Below are 27,559 nucleotides of genomic sequence, written 5' to 3'. Positions count from 1 at the left end.
AAGACACATGGTAGGCCATTTTAGACTGTGGTAAGGAGAAATTTCTTCACTCGGAGAGTGATGAACCTGTGGAATTCTCTACCACATAAAGCCAGGAAAGTCAAGTCACTGAATGTGCTTAAGAAAGAAATAGATTCTAGAAGTAAAGTGGTTTAGGGAGAGAGTGGGAATTGAAACAGGGGTTCAACCATGATCATGTGAATGGGCTTGATGGGTCCAATGGCCTACTCATGCTCCTGTTTTCTATGTTTCTCTTCTTTAATCAATGGCTGGCAGGTTAATTTCTCCAGTTAAGTGTGAAGAGGTATATAAACCAAAACTGTGGTGTTATATTTTGATGGAAGAATATATACTGCCTGGAATTTAACTGTCTAAATGAGGATGAATATCTCAGGGCAGAGGTACACAAGTTGCTTAAAATAGAGACAGTGATTAAATAAAAAAGGTTCAGAAAGCACTTTGGTTCAATTTTGAGTCAGATAGAACTGAAAACAAAGGTAGTCAATTTTTTTGACTAACAAGGGAGTCATTTTGAGGTAAGTAGGAATGTGGAGTTGAGGATGCATCAGAGTAGCCATGATCATATTGAAAGGAAAAGCAGACTCAATAGCCTACTCTTGACTCTAATCTGCACGTTGTGTAGACTTTGGTTAGTTCTTGGATCCACACTTAAATTACTGTCAATATTTCTAGTCCCATCTTGATATTATGAAAATAATTATGAGGAAGGTGCAAAATAGATTTACAAGGATGATACCAGGATGACGCCAGGAAGGTCATACCTATCAGGGAAGTTTGAACAGACTGGAGTTCTTCTCTGTTGAGAAGAGAAAGCCGAGAAGATGCATGTTTTTCAGGTCAGGAAAGGGTTTGCAGGTCTCTTCATCTATACTTTCCACTTTGGAGAAAAGCAGAAAAACATAAGAATTGCTTCCAACTGATTGAACTGCTTAATGAACACTGTTTCCATGGTCAACAGGTTCTCAAATGGGATTTGAACCAGGAGTCCTGGCTCAGAGGCACATACGCACCTATCAAGCTACAAAGTCCTTTCTTTGACAACATAGACGTAGAGCAGATGTTTTCACTCATGGGAGAGTGTAGTACTGAAGGTCATCAATATAAGCTTATCACTAACAAATCCAACAGGGAATTCAGGGGATGCTTTGTCACTCAGAGGGTGGTGAGACTGCAGTTCATTACCATGAGGAGCAGTTGGGTCAAATACCGCAGAATACTTTAAAGGGAAGCTTGCCCAACATGATGGAGAAAGGAATACAGTGATGTGTTGATATGGTTAGATGAAGTGAGGATGGAGGAGGCTCGTGAGGAGCATTATCACTAGCGTGGCTGTTTTGGGCTGAATGGCCTGTTTCTGTTGTATAAATATATGGAGTGGGACCTGATCCCATGAGCTTTGAACTCAGAGTGAGTGGGGTGACCTCTGTGCTACAGCAAGTATGGTGGTGTGGTGGCCAGTAGGTAGCTGGGATTGACTGTGCATAATGGCCCTATGGGGTTAGCCTGCTCTTCCCGCCTATTGAGCAAATTCCATTTCCTTTCCAGAAAAATGAATACATCTTCACTTTGCTCCAGGAGAGTTCGAACCACATGTTGCTGGGGCTGAGGGTCTCGTCTGACAAGCTCCACCTTGAGTTCTCCCACGGTGACCACCCCTACAGCCACACAAAGAGGGCCACCTTTCGAGACCTCCGCCTAGCTGATAGGCGCTGGCACACCCTGGTGCTGGCTGTAACAGCCAACATTGTGTCTCTCACCATAGACTGTTGCCCACCTATAGACATGTAAGTAATTTACAAAATCTCTCCTTCCAACAGAGGTACAGTTGGCATCAGGTTTGGTTGAATGTTTTATCAATCACATGCCAGGGTCATAGACTGAAGCAGGGTGACTCCCCGTGATGCTGAGAAGGACAAGCGTGGGCTTTTTCAAGTCATGAAAGGTTTCGTCCAAGAACATAAGGAGCTATTGTATCTTGTGGTAGGCGCGTTGGTAACTAGTGGGCACAGATTTAAGAGAAGAACCAGAGTTTTGATGGGCAGTGAGCTGTTATGATCTGAATGTCCTTCCTGACAGCCTGGTGGAAGCTGGTTCGATAATTATTTTCAAATGGGATTTGGACATATGCTTGAAATGGGAAAATATTTCCGGGCTTGGGGGTAAAGGGCAAGAGGCTGGCAGTGAAGAGATAGTCCTCCCAAAGATCTGGCATGGGCATTGTGGCGCAAGTGACCTCCTTCTCTGCATGTCTTTTACATGGAGATACATTGTAGATTGGGACTTGGCAACCCTTGATCACAGAGGATTTCTCTTTGATTTTACTTCATTGTCAGTATTTCACATCCATTGCTCAGAATGTTCAGGTAGATGTTTTGGGCAATTCTCCATAAGTACTGTCAGCTGGAGTGGAGACATTTTAGGTCATGGATCACTGATACGGGAATTACTGCTGTGTGCTCCCTCCTAAGATGGTGTTTTTCTTAGGCATTACGACAATGTAGCTCTTCAAATTTCTGTGCTTAGTGTGGAGACTTCAGTGCCAAGTTCTTTGCTCATGTGCAAACTGCTCCTAGTAATTAAAGTCAACCTGGCAAGAAACGGTTTGTTGATTGCATCCTAACCTTGGCCAACCCTGGCACTATCAGGGTCTCTATACAGTAGGCCTTTTGGTCAGCTACCACCACTCATTCTAACAGCACGGTCTAGCCATCATAGTCAGTCTCACTTGAGAAAGGCCGAGAGACTTTCTGAGTTAGAGAGCTGCAGAACATCTGTGTCAGTGGCTGCTGGAGCTACCCTTGGATCCAAAACATCTTTCTCAATATATACATTTGAACTGACTTCAACCTGCTTCCCTAATACTGATTTCTGATCAAACTGAACCAGCAGTTCTCCTTATACACTGGAGAGTATAGAGGTTGAGGTGTGACCTTATAGATGTTTATAAAATCATGAGGGGTGTAGATAAGGTGAATGGCAGGTGTCTTTTTCCTAGAGTGGGAGATTTCAAGACTTGTGGATATTTTTTAAGGTGATAAGAGAAAGATTTAAAAATGACATGAGGAGCAATTTTTTTTTTACCCAGAGAGTGGTTCGTGTTTGGAGTGAAGTTCCAGAAAAGGTTACGGGTACAGTTACAAAGTTTAAAAGGCATTTAGATAAGTACATGAATAAGAAATGTTTGGAGGGTTATGGACCAGGGACAGGCAAGTGGAACTAGTTTAATTTGGGATTTTGTTCAGCATGGACTGAGCGGGTCTGTTTCCGTATTGTATGACTCTATGACTAATTATGCCTCTGGTGTCGTACTTCAGATTGCCTATCTGCTCACTCTGTGGGATATTGCTACTTTTGTATGTCTGCACGCTCTTTCTATCTCTCTTTCCCCTCTCTATAACTGTCTCTCATTTCCTTTCTTCCTCTCTCTAATTTTCTGTCATTCTTCCTCGCCCTCACTCCTTTCTACCCTTTCTCAACTGCTCTCTTTTCCTCTGTCTCTCTCTCTCTCCAATCCTCTCTCTCTTCTCTCTCTGTTCCTCCGTCTCACCCTCCCTCTCCCCTTTCCACACTTGTTTTCTCTCTGTCCCCCCCTCACCCCTCTCTATTCCTCTCTCTTCCCCTTTCCTCTATCGCTCTTTCCCACTTACTTTCTAAGATATTGCTAAGATTTGACCATGTGTCTAAAATTGAACTATACTCTCCACAGGTTCCTGGATGTTTTATTTCCTGAACAGCTGAACACTGCCAAGTCTCGATTCTACATTGGGAGCAGGAGGAGGCAGAAAGGACTGTTTTCAGTAGGTGTATGGGGCAGTTGTACTCATCAAAGTCAAAGTGGAGAAACCTTCCTGACTGTGAATTGCAAAAATCAAAGGAGAGGAATGTTGGAAATCTGAAATAAAAACAGATGCTATACTGGGATACAAAGAATAATCAGAGTCCTGTCTTGGGCTATAACTTACAACTTCGTTCAAGGAATGCATTGGAAAGATATTGAAATATGTTGCATATTTCCAACAGTTTCCGTCTTTCAGTCTGACTGTTATTTGGATAAGATATCTTAGTCTCCTCTCAGATGATAGAAATCACAGGAGAGATAGAGAGAGGGGGAGAGACAGAAACAGGGACTAGGACAATGTAGCAGGCACCTCACAAACACAATGTCACACTGGGAAGATCTGTTTTACAAGCCTCAGTTTAAAACAATTCAAACATTGATTTAAACTGCAGATTTCCAAACATTTTAATATATTGTTAACCATGGCTATAAATTGCATAAGGTTGTGGATGAGGTTGCCTTTTTTTGAGATATTGGAGTAAGTCAAACACGTGGCATGTAGCAAACTTTACAATGATTTTTAAATGCATAATTTTGAATGTTGTTTTGTGTGCCAATACATAGGGTGGGATTTTCAGATTAGTCTCCAGTTTTCTATACCAGTCAAGGGCAGTTTGACTCCTTGGAAGTAGCCATTGAGTAACAGACTCAAGGAGAGGCCTAGTGCTCCGGGCAGGCTTAGACAACATAGTTTAAAAATAAGTCATCTCCCTTTTCAGACTGGGAGGAAGAGAAACCTTTCTCTCAAATGATTATCAGAGGGTGGAATCATTTCAGGAGCAGTTACCCAGTAGGAAAATCCAGTAAAACTTGAGGATGTGACAAACTGGTGCGGCTCATCTTGTATGTCTCAAAATAGAACTCCAGTGCATCCAATATGTTTATTTCCAAGTATTATTGACTTTGTTTTTAAAACATGGTTTTGTCCTCAGAGTGATGAAGGCTGGTTCTTTAAATTTACTCAAGACGGAGTTGAGGTAGAGTTTTGGTAGACAAAGAAAGCGAGGGCTATGGCAGGCGTTTGACAGGGAAGTAGAGCTGAAACCACAAATCATGATCTCATCAAATGGCACAGCAGGTTCTACGGGCTGAATGGTCTACTCCTGCTTCCAGGTCCCACGTTCCTAGACCCTCCCACCCCGCTTGGGAGCAAGAGCTGCCCTGTAGAGAGGTTCTCCTGGGCACCAACTCCCCGCCAGCACCCAAAAACAGCAGTCTGACTGTAAGGATCTCTTCTTCATTTAAGTTTTGAAAAGGTTCCTCCATGTTGGAGCGCACCTCTGTTCCTCTGTGTTAGTGCAGGCCATACAGCTGTCCTCTACATTACCTGAGTATTTTTCACTAAATTCAGGCCGAGGGCTAGTTTCTTGTCCACTCTGAACAGGAGCAAAGGTGATTCTGGCCACCCTGCGTCATAAAGGAAACTGTTCAGCATTTGATCTGGTGCCCCAGAGACAACTGGACCCAATTTTACAGATAAAACGTTACATACCAATTAAATCCACCAAACAATGATTCCTACAAACAAAATTTACTATGAAACCCAGTCTCCCCAAATGAAAACAATAATTAACAAAAAAAATTATGGATGTTGCAGCAAAGCCGAAAAGTTGGACATGCTTCCGTTTTCTATGAAGTCTGCGCATTTAAGAATTTCCTGCAATCTGATGTCTTGCCAATTACCATACCAGACTTGCTGGTACCAGTTCTGGCCTGTTGTTCAGAGTTTTAAAATAGCTTCGAGATGTAGTCCTATTTCCCCACGGTGAACTGACCTTGAGAAGGTGGTGATAAGGGGCCTCCTTGAACCGCTGCAGTCCCCAAAGCATGCATCTATACTGTTAGGGAAGGTGCTCCAAGATTTTAACCCAAAGACATGGAATGAACAGCAGCATAGCAGAACTTTCCTCTGCCTAGCATGAGTATTGTGAAGTTTGGAAAATACAGTATGAATAAAAAGATTTGATTCTCGGCGTCAAGAAACACTTTCCCAGTTTTCCCTACAGGCCAACATCCTCCTTGAACCTTTCATCCACCAAGCCAGCATCAGAAAACCACCAACCTCACCGCGCTCCTGCTCTCAGACAACCTTGAGACGCCACCTCAGACCTTCAGCACTTTGTGACTCAGGGACATCTACAACTTGCAGGCTTCTGTTAGGTTGCTTTGTGTGCAGGAACATTTGTATTTGCACGGCGCGCATCTTATGAATCTTTGCTTGCTTTTGCTGGGTTCACTCATTTCATGCAAACTTGGAGGCTTCCTGCCTCTCTATATCTCAGATTGCTCTCCGAGCGCAGTCACTGAGGTCAGCACTGGCTTACAGACTACTGATCCCTGTGTGGGTCATATTGCTTTCTTAGTGAGCAGGCTGGTCCTCAAAGTGCTGTCAACCTCTATGGCTTTGCATTGCTTTTTAGCACTGATGGAGAAGCAGGCAACTCATCATGGTTCAGAGCACTGAGCAGTCAAAGGGCTGGTCAGGTCACTGTATGGTACCGTGTTATGCCAATGTCTCACCTCCAACATATCCAGCAGCATATGTCACAACACAATGCATGTGCTTCACACAAATGACCATGTGTAAATGTTAAAAGGGACCAGTCTTTACATTAGATGAAGTGGGACTCCCTTTAGTCGGGAGAGCCATCACAGTCAGTCAAGGACCTTGTTTAGTTTCACAACAGGCGGTTGGCTGCCTTTCGTCAGGCATGTAGCCTTTCCAGAAACCAGGAATCCATGCCCTTGCAGTCTAGTGACTGGGCCATGGGCAGTACCACTGGCTATGCCAGCTGTCCACAGATAACAGGTAGGACCATCTGAATGTTATTAAGACATCAGTTTGAGGGGCGAGCCACATTTTCCTGCCATATAGCGATGGGAGGGATTGAGTATGATGGAAGTTTGTGGTCATGCAGGAGAGATACTGAGCTGCCCCCAGTGAGTGAGCAGGAAGTGTTGAAGGCAGGAAGGGTAACCACTGAATGGATGTGCAGCTGAAGTAGTGAGAAATGCTGTCCATGAACCTTTAAACAGGCATTTACAGTGCCAGAGGTTGAGGGAGAGCTAGCCCTGTGGGGTGGCAGAGAAAAGATGGTAGCACCAATATCGCACAGCACAGAAAATGACTGGCTTTCAAAAAAGGACCGACCTCCTGTCCACCAGCCTGTACGCCAAGACCTCCAGGTCCCTGTCTGTGAGGTGGGGAGTGAGTTTTCCTTTCCTCTGAGCCAAGTGTTGAGTAATCATGAAGAGCAACACGGAGTGAGGGCCAGTGCCTGGTTTGCAGCATCTGAAGTGCTGAGTGGCTGGGCTTTAAATATGGCACCAGTGGTGGCCCAACAGTGGCAAGTGCTTCTGCCTCTCTGGTCATGGATTTCCCCGGGAAGGGTATCCTAGAGCCTTGTTTCATAGTTCATGAGTTCAGGAGCTGACAGCCACATGAGAAAAGTCACTCCAAACTGTGGCAGACTGCGTGCCATGAATTTGTCCCAACAAAACAATTTAACTGTAGTCAGAAAATTCTGCCCATAGTTCCACATCAGGATGGTGCGTGGCTTTGTGAAGAACTTACACGTGGTGGCGTTTCCACACGTCTGCTGCCCTTGTCTTCATTGTGGTAGAGGCTATGTGTTTGGAAGATAACTCAGTGAATTGCTATAATGCCTCCTGTGAATGGATGGCACTTCTGCACATTGGTGGTGGAGGGAGTTAACGTTTAAGATAGGGGTGTGGGTGGACTGCTGATAATCTGGAAATATAAAACATCTGACTGACTGTGCAAAAGTAAATATGCAGGCACATGCTGGAAGAGCTTTGAAGCTTTTGATCCACAGGATTTGCAGTTCAGGCTTAAACAGGTAAATGTTTTATCTTTATCGTATAACTGATATTCTTTTATAGAACTTGCCCAATTTTCGCTTCTTTGAGGACAATCAGGGAGATTAAGCTGGGTATTCGTTTTCTCCATATCATCACAGATGAAAATGGGTGAGCATAGAATTTTGTGGCTCTGAAACAGGCCATTTGGCCAAAATGCTCCCCACCTGTGTCTGTGCACAACACAAGCCCCATCTATGGTAGATTTATAGCATCTCTACAATGTGGGAGCAGGTCATTCAGCCCATCAAGTCCACACTGTTCCTTGAAAAGCATCTCACCCAGACCCAACGGCAGATTCATGTAATCCTGCATTTCCCATGCCTAACCCTCCTAGCCTGCATATCCCTGGACACTATGGACAATTTAGTGTGGCCAATCCACCTAACCTGCATGTCTCTGGACTGTGGGAAGAAACCCATGCCGACACAGGGAGAATATGTAAACGCCACACTGACAGTCGCCTAAGCGTGGAATCAAACTTGGGTATCTGTTGTTGTAAGACAGCAGTGCTAGCCAGTGAGCCACTGTACCAACCCCACACAAAAACCTGGTCAATGTTTTCTGTTCATCTCAGGCTATTGGACAGATAAATTGTGTACTTTGCATCGTGTCCTATCAACATTGCCTTATGTTCCTTTCTCCCTCATGCACTCAACTAGCTCCCTTTTAATATATCCATCCTATCTATAAATGGTAGCAAATTCCACACCTCACCACTTTCCTGGAAAAGGCATTTTCTTTTTGGATTATTGGTGACATTCATCTCTTGATGGCCTCAGTTTTCCACTTGCCCCACAAGTGGAAATATACTCTTGACAGCCAAGCTTGCATAATTTTAAAGATCGCAATGAGGTCTGCTCTTAGCTTCCTCTTTTCTGGGGAGAAGTACCTGGCTCTTTCTTTTCACAGGATCAACATCCCAAAGTGTTATTCCCTCAGAAACAGCCAGTTAGTATTGGATATGAATTAACACTGCTCCATTGTCCAGGAGTGTATGAGGACTTCAAGAAGTGTAAATGGGATATCATATCTTTCCTACAGCCCAACAAGTCCACACCGACTCTCTGAAAACCCACACTTCCCTTTCCCTGAATCCCCCATGGCTAATCCACCTAACCTGCACATTCCTGGACACTATGGGGCAATTTAGCATGGCCAATCCACCTAATTTGCACATCTTTGGACGATGGGAGGAAACCAGTGCACGCAGAGGAAACCCACGCAAACAAACGGTTACCCAAGACTGGAATTGAACCCAGGTCCCAGACACTGTGAGGCAGCAGTGCTAACCATGGTGCCGCCCCAAATTGGTTGAGAACTCTGCAGAAAGTACCTCACGTCTCGACTCCCAAAGCCTTTGCAAAGCACAATTGTGCTTTAGTAGGAGTGTGATGGATTACTGTATGATGGACCAGTCTGGATGAGTGCAATTCCAATCACAACAACATCCAGGATAACAGAGTCTGGTTGATTGGCTTCGCATCCATCACCTTCAACTTTCATTTCTTTCACTACAGATGCACAGGTGCAGAGCAGTAGCTCACTGAGGAGTCTTTGAACCATGTAACTCATTGACTTTCACCATTTAGAAGAACAACAGCACAAGATGCACAGAAACATCAGCCCCTGCAAGTTCCTCTCCAAATCATGCACCATCCTGACTTGGAAATACATTGCTGGACCTTCAGTGTTGCTGCGTCACACTCCTGGGTTTCTCTCTCTAACAGCACTCTGTTCTTATACTCCAAATACTGAAATGACTCAAGAACATAGAACAGTACAGGCCTTTCAGCCCATGATGCTGTGCCAACCTATTATGCTACTAAAATCAATCTACCCTGCATACCCTACATTATACTTTCATCCATGTGCCTATCCAAGAGTCACTTAAAAGTCTGTAAAGTATCTGACAAAGAAGGCAGCTTACCATCACTTTCTTAAGGGCAAGTAGGGATTGACAACAAACGCCAGATTTAACAATGACACTCAGAGGTCTATAACAAATAAGAAAAGGTTTGTCCTTGTTATGCGTGCAGTGGAAGTTTGGGGGAGGTCAGCATGGAAGGGGAGCTGCTCCTTGATCCAAGGTGCAATGTACACCAAACCAAATGGGGCATCAGTAGAAAAAGATAGAGGAGGTGATGGCTGAGTGGTCCTATTGCTGGACTGTTATTCCAGTGTGGTAATGTGATGGGATCCCAAGTTCGAATCCCACCACAGCAGATAATGGAATTTGAATTCACTAAAAAAATCTGGAATTAGGAGTTTTAGATTCACTTGTTGAAAAATCTGTCCGGTTCACTGATGTCCTTTAGGGAAAGCAACTGCCATCCTTACCTGGTCTGGCCTACAAGTGACTCCAAAGCCACAGCAATGTGGTTGACTCTTAACTGCCTCTGGGCAATTAGGGATGGGCAATAAATAGCTGCCTAGCCAGCGACACCCTCATCCCATAAATGAATAAATAGTATGGCAAGTAGGAGAGGAAGAGGGAGAGGCAAAATTTAAAAAATCTTAATATGCTCCTTCTGTTGCACTGCAGGGGTTACTGAGACAGCTGGTACTGTTACCGGGATCTGATGCTACTCAACAAATCTGCCCAAATCCCAATCCCAGATTAGCTGCTCTCTCAATCCCAAAAATCTTGATGGAGCTTCCGCTCAAGCCGTCGGAGACTGATATCGTGAAGCACCCGTACGGTAAGACAGCAGCTCGTCTCAGGTTCCTCAGCTATGTGGAGCGAGATGAGTCGGGTTTGATGGTGAATGTTTAAAACTCTTCTTCCATCTGTTTGCTCTGCCTTCTCACGGAAAATGACTTTCGCTGCGGTACATTTTCATGAGCAGGGTTGTCTGCCTGTGGTCAATATTGGGAAAAAGCATCAGTAGCACACAGAGCGCACTGTGTCCACACGTGATCTCTCTCTCTCTGTATATACACCTGGAGAACCGTGTACAATTTTGGTCCCCTTACTTGAGAAAAGATGCACTGGCACTAAGTGGGAGCAGAGGAGATTCACTAGGCTGGATCCAGATTTGACAGGAGTGATTTATGAAGAGAGATTGAGAAGCCTAGGACTACACTCCTTGGAATTGAGAAGAATGAGGGGGGGCTTTTGTAGAAACACGTAAAATTATGAGGCGAACAGATAAGATTGAAGCAGAGAGGTTGTTTCCACTGGCAGGTGAAACTGGAGCTAATGGGCATAGCCTCAAAATAAGGAAGTGGAAATTTAGGACTGAGTTGAGGTGGAACTTCTTCACCCAAAGGTTTGTCCATCTGTGGAATTGCCTGCCCAGTGAAATAGTTGAGGCAATGTTTTTAAGGCAAAGATAGATTTTTGAACAGTAAAGGAATTAAGGGTGATGGTGAGTGAGCGGGCAAGTGGAGTTGAGTCCACACAAAGATCAGCCGTGATCTTACAGAATGGCAGAGCAGGCTCGAGGAGCCAGATAGTCTACTCCTGCTCCTATTTCTTATGTTTTTGAATTCTTGTGTTATATCACATTTGTCTGCAGCAGGATACAAACAATGACAGCTTGCATTTACATAAGTCTTTAACAGAGCGAAACGTCTAAAGGTGCAAGGGAGCATCATCAACCAAAAACATTGTCATGGAGTCATTCAAGAAGATACTAGATCAGATGACCAAAAATTAGATCAATTGGGTGGGTTTTGAGGAGCATTATAAAGGAGGAAAGAGAAGTAGGGAAAGAATTCCGGAGGCTAGGGCCTTATAGAGTCGTAGAATCATACAGCACAGAAACGGACCCTTCAGTCCAAACGATTTTTGCCGAACACAATCCCAAACTCAACAAGTCCCACCTGCCTACGCTTGTTTCATATCCCTCCAAACATTTCTTATTCATACTTATCCAAATGCCTTTTCAGTGTAGCAACCGTACCTGCATCCACCACTTCCCTTGAAAGTTCATTTCACATGCCAAACACACGCTCTGTAAAAAAAGTTGCCCCCAGGTCTTTTTTAAATCTTACTTCTCTCATGTTAAAAATTTGCCCTTTAGTCTTGAAAACCCCCACCGTCAGGAAAACATAGCTGCAATTCACCTTATCTACACCCCTTGTGATTTTATAAAACCTCTACAAGGTCACCCCTCAAGCACCGGTGAAAGAAGTCTCAGCTTATCCAGCCTCTCCTTACAACTCAAACCCTCCACTCCTGGCAACATCCAAGTAAATCTTTTCTGAACCCTCTCCAGCTAAATAATATCCTTCTTATAATGTGACCACCAGATGTGGATGCAGTGCTCCAGAAGAAGCCTCACCAACGTCCTGTACAACCTCAACATGACATCCCAACTCCATCGGTGACCAGACCCGAAATGTTAACTCTTGATTGTGTTCTTCGCAGATGCTGCCAAATTGAATTCTAGTCTAACCCTTTTAGCCTACAATCATTCTGGCAGATCTAGTGCATCTCCGAAGGGTCAGTAAGTCCTTGCTGAGGCGTGGCTGTCAAACTTAATGCAGTTCTACAAACAGGGGTCTGACCAGAGCTCTGTGTGGCTGAAACTTAGATCTCTTTGAATCCAGAACTCTCGAGATAAGAACCAACATCCCATGATAGTTTCTACTTATACCTGTCTATTAGTTTTCAGTGATTTGGGTTCCCGAAGTCTCCCTGTTTAACGCTAATTCCTACTCTGATGTATCTTTCTTTGCATGACTCCACATCTCCCCCACAGAACTCCATCCGTCATGATTTTGCCCACCGTCCCTTTTGTACCATTCTGCTCCCATGAGATGCGCCTTGCAACTTAATGTGGTTGGCAGACTTGAAGACGTGGCTGTCTGTGCGTTGCATTGGAGCTAAATACACTATTCAGCTACAAAAGCGGAACTGAATCTTCATACTGACAGTTTTCATGAAAACAAACCTTACTATAATGATTGAAAAACAGGTAATTCTGGAAATGGTCAGCAGGTCTGGCTGCGTCAATGGAGAGAGAAATGGAATTAATGTTTTGAGTTGACGTGAACCTTTTGAACCTCAGACTTGCCAATTCTGAGAAGTTGTACAGGATCGAATAATTAACTTAGTTTCTCTCTCCACCGATGCTGCCAGACCTGCTGAGTATTTCCAGAATTTCTGGTGTTAATTTCAGCTTGCCAGCATCTACAATATTTTGCTTTTATTTTGCTATGATGATGTTGGGTGGAGCTGCCTCAAGTATTTGGGAGAGGCAGTTTCGGGTGTGCAAATGCTATCTTAATGGTGTTTGACTCCCTTCCACGGCCTCTCCCATACATACTTCCCTGGACTGACGAAGAACACAATATTCTGGGCACTCCAGGTCAATCTTCAAATTTGTCAAGAAATATGCAGACCAATGGCAGGGGCTAAATGTCCCAAAAAGAGGCCCCTTTCCACCCAAGCACCAGGGGTTTACTGAAGACTTTTTTTGTCCCCAGTTCTGTGCATGAGGTTAATCCGATCTGAGTGAAATTTTGTTTGATAATGCTTCTGTGAAGTGTCTTGGAGTATTTTATTTTTTTACAAATGTTGCCAGTGTTGGAGGGTTTGAGCTATAGGGAGAGGCTGAATAAGCTGGAGCTATTTTCTGGGAGCATATGAGGCTGAGGGGCGACCATATAGAGGTTTATAAAATCATGAGGGGCATGGATAGGGTGGTTAGATAAGGTCTTTTTCCCAGGGGAGTCAAAAATGAGAGGGCATATGTTTAAGGTAATAGGGGAAAGATATAAAAGGGACCTAGGGGGCAATGTTTTTACACAGAAGGTGGTGCATGCATGGAATGAGCTGCAGAACATAGTAGAGGCTGATATAGTTAAAACATTTGAAAGGCACCTGGATGGATGCATAAATAGGGAGGGTTTAGAGGGATACATGACAAATGCTGGCAAATGGGACTAGATTAGTTTAGGATATCTGGTCAGCATGGAGGAGTTGGACCGAAGGGTCTGTTTCTGTGCTGTATGACTGTAACTATGAGTAAAACCAAACTGTTTGTTTATTATATAAGTGTACTCCTATAAGATTGCTAGGGCCTGACTATACCAGATATGAGAATAACATGATTAATATTTACAAGAGCTCACTATTAATCAATACGAAAATTATCAGTAATGAAGGACACCTTTTATCTTTTTGCGGGGTACCAGATATTCGAAAGAGCTGTCCAATTGGTCCCATTCCTTGCTCTTGCCCCACAGTCCTGCACATTTTCCTTTTCAATTATATACTCAGTTCCCTTTTGAAAGTCATTGTTGACTCTTCCCTTTCAGGTTTCACATTCCAGATCACAGCAATGCACTGCGTAAAAGTATCCTCATCTCCCTCAACACTTTTTCACCAATCTTTTAAATGTATCAGCTGGTTACTGATCCTCTCGTGAGTGGGAACAGGGCCCCCCAACCTTCTCTACTAAAATCTCTCCTAATTTGGAGCCCTTCCATTACTACTCCCCTTAACATCTCTTAGCATGCCTGAGTTTGAGTTTTAACTGCTGGTTGAATATAGCTGACATTAGAAGATTACTGCCAGTATGCTGCAGGGCTATAACCTGACTCACCTTACTGAGTAAATCATTAATTTTCAAGGAGGTGGAGCACATAGATAAGGTTGCCAATTGGCTGGTGGTATACCTAGATGTTTCATCACAGGACTTCCCAGCTTCTATCATCACACCCTCCTCTAATTGATCACCCAACATGTCCATCATCCATTTATTCCATTTTCCCACCCAGCTGGAAAATTTAAAGACTTCATTGCCACCAATTGATTCCTAATGTTTAGTCAAACAGCATCGTCCTCCCCCAAGCCATTTGTATAACAAGTAATCAAAAATGCTCATGACAAAGAAGGAAAACACTTCAGCTACTTTTAATGCCTTTCAAACATTCTCGAGACTAATCTTTAATTCATGGAGTTTCCAGAATAAGCCTGAAGGTTTTACACCTCCGATTGTTTGGACCCTGCCAATGTAAACCTTCCTTTCTGCTTTCAGTTCATCCAACCTTTTACAGGGAGAGAAAGGACGATTTCTCTAGTGCCTTAAAGTACTTTGCAATCAATTGAGGTGCTCCTATTGAAGTGTGGTCACTGTTGCGACGTAGGAAGTTTTGTATTATCACCTTTGTAGTGATGTCTCCTTCAGAACTCAGCACGCAAATAAGCCAAGTACTGGAATGTTGTCACATGACCACAAGCAACAGGCTCTCTGCACTGTAACACTCAAGGTGCAAGCTGTACCCAGAGGTAGCACTACTCTGTATATATTTAGTTTAGCTGCAAATAAAACACACTGACAATGTTCTAACAAACAGAATAAATTTATTTAATTTGTGTTACATTTAGATAACACAGGAAGATTATTACAGAAAGTACGCCAGCCAATTTGCTCACAAGTTCTCATTAACAATAGTGTGACCATGAAATTAAAACATAGGCCTGGATGCTTGGTATGTCTCCTGTGCTGTTCTCAAAACAATGCCACGGCATCTTTCATATCCATCTGAGAGGGTAAATGCTATCTTGGTTTTACCAATCCATCTGAAAGATGCCACTCCTCACACCTGTAGCACTTACTTCACAGTCTGGTATCAACACACAGAGGCAGGGAAGATCCTGTGTTTGGCCCTGGCTCTGATCTGAATTTAGATGAGATTACTGTGGGCAACTAAGTGGCCTGAGTGAAGAAATGAGAAAGTTCAGCTAAGGTTACTGCTCAAGATAACTTCAGCCGTTCCTCCTGGCAGGAAGGCTTCGCTTTGAGAATAAGACTGTGTGGACCCATTCCGAGTTGCAGGTCACCTGTGCTCACTTACAATCCCTCCACATCTGATCTGACTCGGCACGTGCAAACCTTACATCCTCCCTCTCAATACCTGTAATCCTCTGTAGCTGAATTGTAGTAGCTTTTCACTCCATTTTTCTTGTAGGACCTTGAGGGTCTTCCTTAGGAACTGTCTTCCTAAACCCCTCCTATTATCCATTCACCTTTAAAAGACATCTTAAGATCATCTCATCTACCAAGCTTTCTCTCATTCCTTTCAAGCCCCCCTCATGAAGATCCAGTTGCTGCTATTATGGTTAAGGTGTTATATCAAAATAAATTGTTGCCTAGATATTAGAAATGAACAGAAGTTATATTGGGTGTGGAATTGGAAGAATGGGGACACCCACAGAATGTGAGTCACTGCCTTCAGGATAACTGAGGATGAGTTATGAATCATTGCAATTTCTGACCCCGTGGATGTATCTAGTTGGCTCCCAGTCTGAAAAAAACCTCCATTTAAAAATTCTGATCCTTGTTTGCAAATTCCTCCAGGACCACGCCTCTCCCATCATCAGCAACCTCTTCAGTCATTGTGATCTCTCTTCACTTTTACTTCTAGTCTCTCGTGCTTTAATTTTTCCATCCATGCCTTCAGCTCATTAAGCCGCTAAACGCTAAAGTTCCCAATATGAATATGGTGGCATAGTGCCCATGTGAATGTGAATAATCCAGGGATGTGAATCCATGGCTATTTATTGTAGTTGAATTCACTTAATTAAATAAGTCCAGATTTTAAAAGCTGGTGTCCATGATCATAATCATGAAGCTATTGGATGGACCTAAAACCCCAACTGGGCAAATGTGGTCTTAACAATGTGTTTGACTCTTAACTGCCCTAGCAAGCCACTCAGTTCTATCAAACTATTACAAAGAAAAAACTTAAGAAGATTACAACCAGATGAAGCCCCCAGCCTTGATCGTGATGCTGGATACAACAAAGGTACACCCTGCTCAGTCAACTCTGTGAAATATCTGGGAATATTTGCCAAAACTGGGAGAGCTGTTTCACAGACTAGTCAAACAACAGTCCAACATGGTCACATCCATTAAATCATATCTTCTGGCCAGTGCCAATCATTTCCCATGAAGTCTTGTGTAATTAATTCAAATATAGGTAAAGAAACCTCCTGCTGATCATCACTTTCCACCCTTCCTCAACTGACAGACTTATACTCCATGTAACACCGCCTGGGAGAAGCACCAAGGGGATCGTGGGAACAGATGTAGTTGCTTTATATTGTACATTACCAAGAGTAGCACCATTACTGAGGAAGCTGGGTGAGTCCCAAAGCTGCCAGATGAAATCTACAACTTGTGGTGAGATTACCAATATGAAGGAAAAAACTTTCCTGACCTCCTCTTAACCAATTTACCTGTTACAAATGATTCTAGTCAATTTTCATTGGTAGCACAGCCCTATGAACAGTCCCAGTGAAGGTGAAGTCCTGTCTTCACACTGCAGTGATTAGCACTTATATAGCAGTGTGTATATGACGCTGTTTCTCCTTTTCTTTGCGATAGAAATAGTGTTGATATATTTAAGTGTGAGTAGTTAATGGATAGTCCTATTGAAGTAAGTATTGGTAGCATCACCAACTGCAAGGACCCCTCCAAGCCTGTATGACTTGAAGCCACTTGGAAATATATTGCTGTTCCTCCAGTGTCACTGGGTCAAAAACCTTGAACTTCCTCCATAACAGCACTGTACATGCCTATATACACTGAATGAACAGCATTGGTTCAAGAAAGCAACTCATCATTACCTTCACAAGTACAATTAGAGATGGACAGTAAACACTGGCCTTCACATTGACAACAAAGAATATATTTGAAAGCATCTCTATTTCTCTATCTCTTTTGCCTCTAACATGCTTCTTAAAAATAAGTTTCCCTGACGAAGCTTGAAGCTTTAGTTCTGATATTTCTCTATGTGACTCATGGCCACATTTAGTCAGAGGTCTCCTTGGAAACACTTTGGGACAATTTATTATGTTAAAGACACTATTGAATGGAAGTTGTTGTTACCGATGGGGAAGTATGACTATTGAACAAAATAGAATACAAGGTACTCTTTGCAGACTTTTAAAAATTCATTTGGGGATATGAGCATCACTGGCTTAGCAGCAATTATTGGCCATCCCCAATTGCCCTTAAGATGGTGCGCTGCCTTCTTGAACCGTTGCAGTCCACCTGCTGTGGGTTGACTCACAATACCGTTAGGGAGTGAATTCCAGGATTTTGACCCAGAGATGGTCACAGCTAGAGCTAGACCCAGTGTCTAGCTCCATGATTTATCTCTGGTAAATGTGAATGTTGCTGACCTCCTCTTGTTGTTGAAATCAGAAACAGATGTAAAGGTGACGATTGGGAGCCACCCGTCCTGCACCGAGACTGAAGCCAGCCGTCTCTGGTTTGATGTTTTCAATAAAGACCTCTATATCTGTGATGGGAAGACTTGGGTGTCAATCTTACAAGGTAATGCGAAAATATAATTACGGTAGAGGTCGATTGTTTGTAGTGCTACCCCTTAGTGTGGTTGTTAATGAATATTTATAAATGAAAATACATAATGAAAGGAGTCACATTTGTACGAACCCAACATGACTTGTTCCTGTCAATGAAATACCTATTATTGAGCCATTTGAAACGAGGCACAGTAAGCTCCCACAAACAGTGATGCGACAATCACCAAGTAACCTGCTTTTTCATTGTTGATTGGCAGATAAATATTGGCCAGGACTCCAGGTTAAAATCCCTTACCGTTCTTCAAAATTGTGCTGTATTATCTTCTGCCTCCGCCTGAGAGGATAGATGGGACTGCTTTTTTTTAAACATCTCATCTCTGACCATACATCTCTGCCTCGTGATTACATTGGAGTGTCAGCCCAGACTTTACATTTTTGCAGAGACTCTTTGATCCACTATATTGTAACTCAGCATTAAGAGTTCAAGTGGTGCGGAGTGCATCAGTGTTGAACATTATTGTCTTCCACGTGCACAATAGTCAGATAAGGATCCCTAATGCCCTAGAGCATTGAGTAAATGATCCACTCCCCGAACAACACACACACTCACTCACTTTCACACACACACACGCACACAGGAACAGGGAACCAACAACTAGCTCCCCTCTAACTCATTCACCATCCTGATTTAGAACTATATCACTTTCCCTTCACTGTCATTGAGTCAAAGTCCAAGAACTCGCTGTCTAAAAGAACTGTGGATGTATGCATAAACCCAAAGATTGCAATGGTTCAAGAAAGCAGCTCCCAAGGACAATTATGGATGGGCAACAAACTTTAGCCTCACTAACAACATCCATAAACTCACAAACAAATTTTTAATAAATCTCACTACAGTGTGCATTTGCTATCATACCTTCTTTGTCACCTGTGGTTCAGTTCAATGCACTCTGACCTCTGAGTTATAAGTTTCAAGGTTCCAATCAAGTGCATGAGTAAAAAATTCAAGACTGATACCCGAGTACAGTATTGCAAGGTCAGAGATGCCGACTTTTGGATGAGATGATAAATTGAAACCCCGTCTGTCTGCGTGGGTGGATGTAAAAGATTGCATGGCACTATTGCAAAAGAGGGCAGGGGATTGCCCTCCAAGTCCAAACTAATGTTGATCCCTCAGCCAAAATCAGAAAAGACAGATGATCTTCTCATGATCATATTGCTGTTTGTTGGATCTAGTTGTATTTAATTTACATTTCCTATATCACAACATTAACTATATTTCAAAAGTACATAATTGGCTGAAAGATGCTATGTAAACGCAACTGTCTTTTGATATAAAACAAATGATCATTTGTGATCTTGCCAAAAACAATATTTCAAAAATACGTTAATATCTTTCATTTATGAGGTTTTTAATAAGCCAAAATTAAACAAATTTCCAATGGTGGAAATTGAGTTCAATAAATATCTGGAATTAAGAGTCCAATGATGGCCATAAAACCATTGTTGATTGTCCGAAAAACCCGTCTGGTTCCCCATTTTCCTTTAGGGAGGAAACTGCTATCTTTCTCTGGCCTACAATTGACTCCTGACCCACAGCAATGTAGTGATCCTTAACTGCCTTCTGGGATGGGCAATACATACTGGCCTATGAATGAATTTTTAAAAATAAAAGTAATGGTACACATAGTGGAACAGGGGAAAGACTATTCAAATCAAGAGGCACACTCCCATCTTGAGCTCAAACATATCCATCTATTCCCCCATGAAGATCAATAGAATCATCTTCTAATCCTTAAATCTCCAAAACATTCAATTTCATGTGTCTATAACTCAAGTCTAATTTGTTTCAATTGATCTTTCGTTGTTACAGGAGAGGAAGCAATTTGTTCCATGGATTGTTTGATTATTTATATCTGTTTATGTTTCTTTATCTTTGGTTCCCCATAATTGCATGGATTTTTACAGCACACTGGTAGTGTTCCTATCTCTGGGTCAGAAGGCCTAGGTTCAAGTCCCATCTGCTCCAGAGATACATCAAAACACATTTGAACAGGTTGATTAGAAATATACACTCCAGAACCATCAGTCACGTACCTCTCCAATATTTAAGCCAGTTGCCATTTTAATGAACCAATCGATGTCACATTGTTTATTTTTGCTCTGGGCTTTTCCTTAGGCTAGTCTTATAAGAAAAAAAGCTTCTTGACTTCCTCAAACTTGATTGAAGCCTTACAAATGTTGAATTTGTGGACTGCAGTTTGATGTTCATATTGAATTCAGTGTGGCACTCCCTTAAAAAACACAGATAGCAACAACACTTTTCATAGCTATAGCATCTTTAATATTGTAAAATATCCCAAGGTGTTTCGCTGGAGTGTTATCACACAAAAGTTAACTTTAAGGAGATTTTGAGACAAGTGGCCAAAAGCTTGATCAGAGAAGCAAGACTTAAAGAGAATCTTTAGGGAGGACAGGCATGTGGACAGGCAAAACATTTTAGGGATAGAACTTCAGACAGCTAGAGGCACGGATAGCAATGATAGGCCATGGGAAGTGTGGAAAGTGGAACAGGTCAGAATTGAAGAAATGCAGAATCTCAGAACTGCGGACGTTAACGGGGATGGAGCAGTCTGAAGCCAAGGACCAAATTGAAGACAGCAAGCAACATTTTAATGGTGAAACATACCCCTACCAGGAGGTGGAATGGGTCAATGATAGGTGAACTGTCTTAAGGCAATTCATGGTTTAAGGAAAAGACTTCAAAACATTGACACAGAAAATCATTCTGAAAAGTACAGCTACAAATTGCACATCAAACGAAATCATGACTGGCATGTATACAGTCAGCAGGAACCACAATGCAATCTCTCCCCAGTCTCTATTACGAAGCAGTAGACATGCTTACAAAACTGGTAACATGGTTAATAGCATGTCAAGACAGATCTACCTTTATTTACTCATCTATGTCAATGTAGGTTACTAACAATGAGTGAAGAGATTGGCACAAATTGGGCAGTCTGCCAAAGCCTGAGAGTAGTTAGTTTTAGATTGTTAAATGATTTCAGAAAACAGCCTGTGGAACTTAAGATGTTGTAATTCGCCTTCACTTTGAAATGGCCATAAAACTCCACCGTACAAGCAGAAGCAGCAGTGAATTGTTATTGTGGCTTAAAAACTTGGGTTCAAAAGCAAAATATTTCATCTGTGGAAAGAATGAGGATATTTTGATGAGAGAGTGGTGTTTGTCTGCTTCAGAGCAGTCTGGGCCATTGCAGCCATGTAAGTGAAGTGTGAAGCTTATATCAGTCTATTGCTGTAATGGCCAATATTTCATCTTTCAGGAACAGAATAAAGAGCCATCTTAAATTGGACCTTTTGTAATTGTTTTACTCATCTTTAATGGTGCCCATTTCAGCTCAGTGGTCAGAATAACAAAGCCTCACTTTAACCTCCAATTGCAGGCTGGCAGGTGGATTGGTGTAAAATGGGATGGAAAGCAAGGGGCATTGCTCATCGCCAATCCACCTCCCTTGGTGTAATAAATGCCAAGAGTTAGGTGTCAGGTTGTATCACGTCTCTGGCTTTTTTGTATATGATCCTTTGTGCTGTTACTATTTCACCAGTTGTAGGGGGCTGCAGTGCCACATTGTGGGGCAGCCAGGCATGTTCTGGTAGTCTGGCTCTGTGGGAAGGGCTGGATCTGACTGAAGACATACCTCCCCAACCTGGCTTCCTGAACACACACATACCTCCATTCCCCTCATGCCTCCCCTCCCCACCAGCTTTAAGGGATCTATCTGAGTGGTCCACCTGAGGCAGCTGCACTGACTTCACAATCTGTTCTCCATGCCACTCCTGCTGAATGCCCGCAGTCCCAGCAGTGTCCACAGCCAATGGTGGCGCCACTGGGACTGGAGGGTCATCGGTTTGCTGGCATCTCTTGGAGGTAGGACATATCCTCAAGGGCAGATACCAGAACCTCAGGAATCCAATTGGCTGAACCTGAGTCACACACCTGGGTCATGGTGTCCCAGGCCAGAGGTGGCAGGTTAGCCCGCTGAGTCACCAACTGAGGAACCAGAGTCACCTTAACCCTGCTTAAAATTCATCCCCCTGATCCCCCCGCAAGTTGTGGGATCAAATCTCATACCAGAGGTTGCACCACATTAATCCAGGCTGACCCTTCGCTGTGGTAACTCAGTATGTGGCACGCTTAGGGATGCAAGCTGTCAGATGAAACTCCCATTTCTCCTCCCACTTGAATATAAAATATCTCAGGTTGCTGTAACGAAGAAATAAAGATGAGTCGTCACTGATATTCCAACATTCATCCCTCTGCCCATTTCCTGAAGACTGGATTTTCTGACCACTAACACATTACTCTTTGTGGGATCTTGCTGTGTGCAATACGACCACCATGCTTCTGGCGGTACAAAAGCAACACAAAGTAAAAGGTGCTTTATTGGCTGCAAAGTGCTTTTAGGGCCCCTGCGGTCATGAAAAGTTGTCCAACCACAAATCATTCTGTCATGCTTTGGATCGTCCCTGAAAATAGTGTCTAATGTTAGTCAAGAGCACCATCACATTCCTTGTTTCCACTCATCAGTACATTCTACACCCTGAATTGGCCAAGTGATACAGGGCAGTTAGTGCTGGACTCATTGACAATTTGACATCTTGCCCCATGTTTTCTTCTTTCATTTCCCAGCTAAGGAAAGACTCGACTATGTCGAGAACTATCAAAATCTGGTGACCAACTCAGAAACACTAGATGTGGAGATCTTTGAAATCCCAAACATTGGACTCTTTGCTGCCACAGCCAATAGGAAGCCCCAGCCAGGTTCGACGATCTTTAAGTGGTTGGATGGGAAGTTCGAGCCATATCAGAACATCACAACTTATGAAGCTCAAGCCTGGAAATACTTCTCCATTGGCCCTGAGGTAGGCTGCGGAAATGGGAAATGAGTGCGTTTAAAGATTTCAGAAACTGTAGGCATGGTGACAAACTTCAACTGTTGGTGCTTAATGTGCTTGTGATACACTTTTCTGCACTTGAGTGTTAACTGACTTCATTTCATTAATTTAACCTGGCCACAATGTTAGGACAGATCTTGGTGCAATCTTAGAACGGATGTAAGTCAGCAGGAGGCCATTCAGTCCTTGCTGTCAGTGCGAGTTCTCTGCATGAGCAACTCCTACTTACTGCAAATTCTTCCTTTACATTCTCCTTTGATGTTCAGTCCTTTGGGTATAGGAGTTGAGATGTCATGTTGAGGTTGTACAGGGCATTGGTGAGGCCTCCTCTGGAGTGCTGTGTCTAATTCTGGTTGTCCAGTTATGGGGAGGGTATTATTCAGCTGGAGAGGGTTCAGAAGAGATTTACCATGATGCTGCTGGATATGGAAATTTTGAGTTATACAGAAAGGCTGGAAAGGCTGGGACTTTTTCCACTGGAGCGTAGGTGGTTGAGAAGCAAACTGAAAGAAGTTTATAAATTAATAAGAGGTATAGATAGAGTTAATGGTAGGTGTCTTTTCCCTAAGATGGGGGATTTAAAGACTTGAGGGCACATTTTTAAGGTGAGAGGAGAAAGATTTAAAAAAGACAAGAGGAGCAATTTTTTTACACGGAGGGTGGTTCGAGTGTCGAATGAACTTACTGAGGAAGTGGTGGATGTGGGTACAATTACAATGTTTAAAAGACATTTGGATAGTTACATGAATAAGAGAGGTTTGGAGGGATATGGGCCAGGAACAAGCAGATGGGCCTAGTTTAGTTTGGGATTATGTTCGGCATGGACTGGCTGGACTGAAGGGTCTGTTTCCATGCTGTATGACTCTTAGTTGGTTGAATCTGCCTCTACCTCATCCTCGGTTATGGATTGGGTTAATTCTGAACTGTGTCAAATTCTTAGGTTGGAATTTACTTTGTGTTTGTTCACTAGATGTAGATTTTGCTGGCTAACCCAACATTTATTGCTCAACCCTAACCATCCCTGATCAAAGCACTGCTGTTTCAATGAGTACGCACTTAGATTCGCTCTATCATTGCAAAGACACAGAATAAAAGAAGGGCAAGGGTTATGCAGGGACAAATCTCTGATTAACATGGAGACTTTCTAATAAAGACTTTAACAAGGTTTGCCTTTTGACTCTGGGAATGGAAGTGAGCACCAGAATCTCAAAGAGACCCATGCCCCTATCTTGCGCACTATTGATCCTCTGTGTCCTCTTAGGTTTTCCTGGCCGTAGCCAATTTTGAAAAGAATGAACGGAACCAGGAGTATTCAGTCATCTACAGATGGAGCCAGAGGAGGCTGCGGTTTGTTCTGTACCAGAGACTAGCAACTCACAGTGCCCGTGACTGGGAGGCCTTTCAGATCAATGGGGAGACATTCCTTGCTGTAGCCAATCATCGTGAAGGTACACTGTTCAGAATCATGTGTTGCTAGCTGCCATCTTCTGTCTCCCTGGAATGTGATGATGGACTTATCAGTGGAGGAGTACAGAGATGGAAGTTGTGTTACAGTTGTATAAATATCTAATTAAACCCTGTATTTGCTGCTCTTGTGTCTGGTTTCGGGCTCCACACCACAGGAATGATACGCTGACCTTGTTTGGGCAAAGGAAAATCCCCCAGAATGATATTGAGAGGTTAAATAGTGCCTACAGTTTGCACAGCTTTGTATTCCCTTGAGTACAGAAACATTTTCTAATCACCCTGTTCAGAGATGTTAATATACACCTCTGAAGTAAGTAGGACTTGAACCCCAGCCTCCTGGCACAGAGGTAGGGACACTACGACTACGCCAGAAGAGTCTCCATTAAGGGTGGGAGATAAAAAAGTGCTCAAATTGAACAGTTAAGAAGTTGTTATTGTTAATTTTAAATCAGAGACACATAATTTTTTGTTAGCAAAGTTGTTTCAGTTCATAGGCCAGAGATGGGTTTGTAGAGTTATGCCACAGATGAGCCATAATCTCATTGAATGGTGGGACAGGCTCAAGGGGCTGAATGGCCTACTCCTGTTCCAAAGCTGATTAAAGGATTTGATAGAGGAGATAAGGAGAAACTATTCCTTTTGCCGTTGATGCATCCACAATAAGGAAAAAATACCTTTAACATTAGAGCCAGCTCATTCAGGGGGTTGATGTCGGGAAACACTCCTTCACTCAAGGTAGTTGAAGTCTGGAGCGCTCTCCCCTAAAAAGCTGGCGAAGCTTGGAGGGGAAGAGAGTGAACTGAGATCAGTGGATTTTTGTTTGACTAGGATGCTGGGGGAAATAGGACCAAGCCAAATGACTAAAGCTGAGATGCAGATCAGCCTCCGTGTAAACCGAATGAGAAGGCCTGGTTAGCCTCTTCCTGCGACGTACTGGATGTACAAAATACATTCGAAGAAGCTGTCTTCTCAAAGGGGGAGTGACTGATGTCGGAAGGAGGCCAATTCTCCTTGCACTCACCGTTCGATAAAGGCAATGGATTCACATGTACAATCAGATTCTCGGGCGGTGCAATGCGAGAGGTTGGAGGAGGGACGGAGCAGCCTTGAACATGACTCGATATATTGACACAGAAAGGCATACACCTGCAAGGTCTGGCATGGGTCCAGGGTGGTGAGGGCCTGGTTCAGACTATGCATGTGACTTGCTGGAGCTGTAAGCTAGCCTTCCTAACGCTTTTCGCAAAGGCGCTCGAGCCAAAGCCTCCTAAATGCCAACAGCTAGTAGCTAGTTTGATTTCTCTCCCACCGACCGAAAGGGTCGTGAAGGTTGTAAACTGCAGGATATCACCCCCACAGGGTTTCCCTACCTGGAACATGTTGAATCATCTTTCAGTTTTGCGTGCGTGCTTGTAATAATTGGTGTGCATCTGTCAGGACAGGCATTCTCACAGCGATCTTCCCTTGCGAGACCACCCGTAAGAGCCCAGTGTCAGCATTTGTTGACATGATTTGAGTTGGGATTTGAACATTACGTGCATCCTTCCTCAGTCCCTGCGGAGGGGACCCTTGAGGGAGTCACTGAGATCCTTTCTGCGCATGTGCCCCTTCACAGCTGCTCGGTGATCGAATTACCTGGAAGGCGGGAAAGCCAACGGGAGTGCTTTTGTTGGCTGTAGATCCAGCTTTATTCTGCCTGTTGAAAGCGCCACATTGTGCTCCTGAGATGCTGCTTGGCCTGCTGTGTTCATCCAGCCTCACATTTTATTAACATGGAATATGCTGGTTTTCCTCGGGTCTTTCAGATCACCCCTGTCTCCCAACAAGAAGCTGCTGATGCAAAGAAAAACCCTATGTCAGCCCTGGCTGTCGGGTAGCTGCCAGAAGGACTAGGTAGTTGGATTACAAGGTAGAGTTAACACCCACCAGCTGACGTTACCATGAAGTATTTTTCTCCTCAAATCTCTGTAATGAGACTGTACCTCTACGGTCTTGTAGAGCTACTGCATTTGCCCATTCATTTAACTTGTCCAAGTCATACTGAAGCCTCTTTACATCCTCCTCCTGAATCACAATTTTACCTAGCTTGAGGTTGGATGGTGGCTCAGTAGTTAGCACTGCTGCTTCACAGCGCCAGGGACCTGGATTCAATTCCACCCTCAGGCAACAGTCTGTATGGAGTTTGCACACGTTCTCCCTGTGTCTGTGTGGGTTTCCTCCCACATCTCTACAGATGTGCAGCTAGGTGGATTAGCCATGGGAAATGTATGGTTACAGAGGTTGGCTGGGGGCTTGGATCCAGGAGTGGGACGCTTTTTGGAGCAGATCAATGGGCCAAATGGCCTCTTTCTGTGCTTCGGGAATTCTATGATTCTATGGTAGCAGGTTCACAGCCTATTTTGGTTACATTGAAGTTGGTTCTTGACCTACTTTGGAGATCAGCGGAATAATCCGGAAGGGAAATGTCAAATTATACATTCATGAGGCAGAGAAAGGAATAATTTTATGTAGAACATTTAGAGTATCCCAAAGTGAGCAGGAGTCACACCCAATTCTTGAGTTTGATCAACGTGAATGCCACAATTTCCAAGTAAAGAGTGAAAGGGAGGCTCACCAAAATCCCTTGGAAGTGCCGATGTTACCTGGAGTTTGTCCTTTCCATTTGGTATTTTCATGTATAAAGACCTATGAACTGGGAGCAAGGGTTAGCCACTACCCTCAAGCCTGTTCCATTGTTGGTGGTTTGATGTTTTGAAAGGGTGTTGCCTCAGCCTGAGAGACAATCTGGTGCTCCGTATTTTTCCCCAGAATATTACGTATATTTCTGGTCGACTCACCAAAAAATTCAGGGCATGAGGTGCAAAGGTGATGTACATATAATTTGTACCTATGTGGTACGTTCAATGTAGTTAAATGTCCTAAGGTGAATTATACAATGATCTTTGGAGGGGTGGCCTTATAGAGGTTTATACAATCATGAGGGGTATAAATAAGGTGAATAGAAGGTGTCTTTTCCCTAGGGTGGGGGATTTCAAGACTAAGGGGCGTATTATTACGGTGAGAGGAGAAATAATTTAAAAAGCTCATGA

At 43.3% G+C, this 27,559-nt stretch overlaps 1 protein-coding gene across 1 annotated transcript in view; it reads left to right on the top strand.

Annotated features, from left to right (window-relative positions):
- Positions 1-27,559, top strand: part of tspearb (thrombospondin-type laminin G domain and EAR repeats b) — a 62,628-nt gene that overhangs the window by 10,708 nt on the left and 24,361 nt on the right. The window contains exons 3-8 of the mRNA XM_048533827.1: positions 1,567-1,805; positions 3,728-3,818; positions 10,284-10,440; positions 17,905-18,036; positions 22,738-22,970; positions 24,265-24,451. Coding sequence (XP_048389784.1) covers positions 1,567-1,805; positions 3,728-3,818; positions 10,284-10,440; positions 17,905-18,036; positions 22,738-22,970; positions 24,265-24,451 — 1,039 coding nt within the window. The remainder of the gene's footprint in view (positions 1-1,566; positions 1,806-3,727; positions 3,819-10,283; positions 10,441-17,904; positions 18,037-22,737; positions 22,971-24,264; positions 24,452-27,559) is intronic.

This window comes from Stegostoma tigrinum, chromosome 7 (genome assembly GCF_030684315.1).
Source record: "Stegostoma tigrinum isolate sSteTig4 chromosome 7, sSteTig4.hap1, whole genome shotgun sequence".
NCBI lineage: Eukaryota > Metazoa > Chordata > Chondrichthyes > Orectolobiformes > Stegostomatidae > Stegostoma > Stegostoma tigrinum.
Note: the sequence above shows the minus strand (reverse complement) of the source record. Positions and strands in the feature narration are given on the sequence as shown.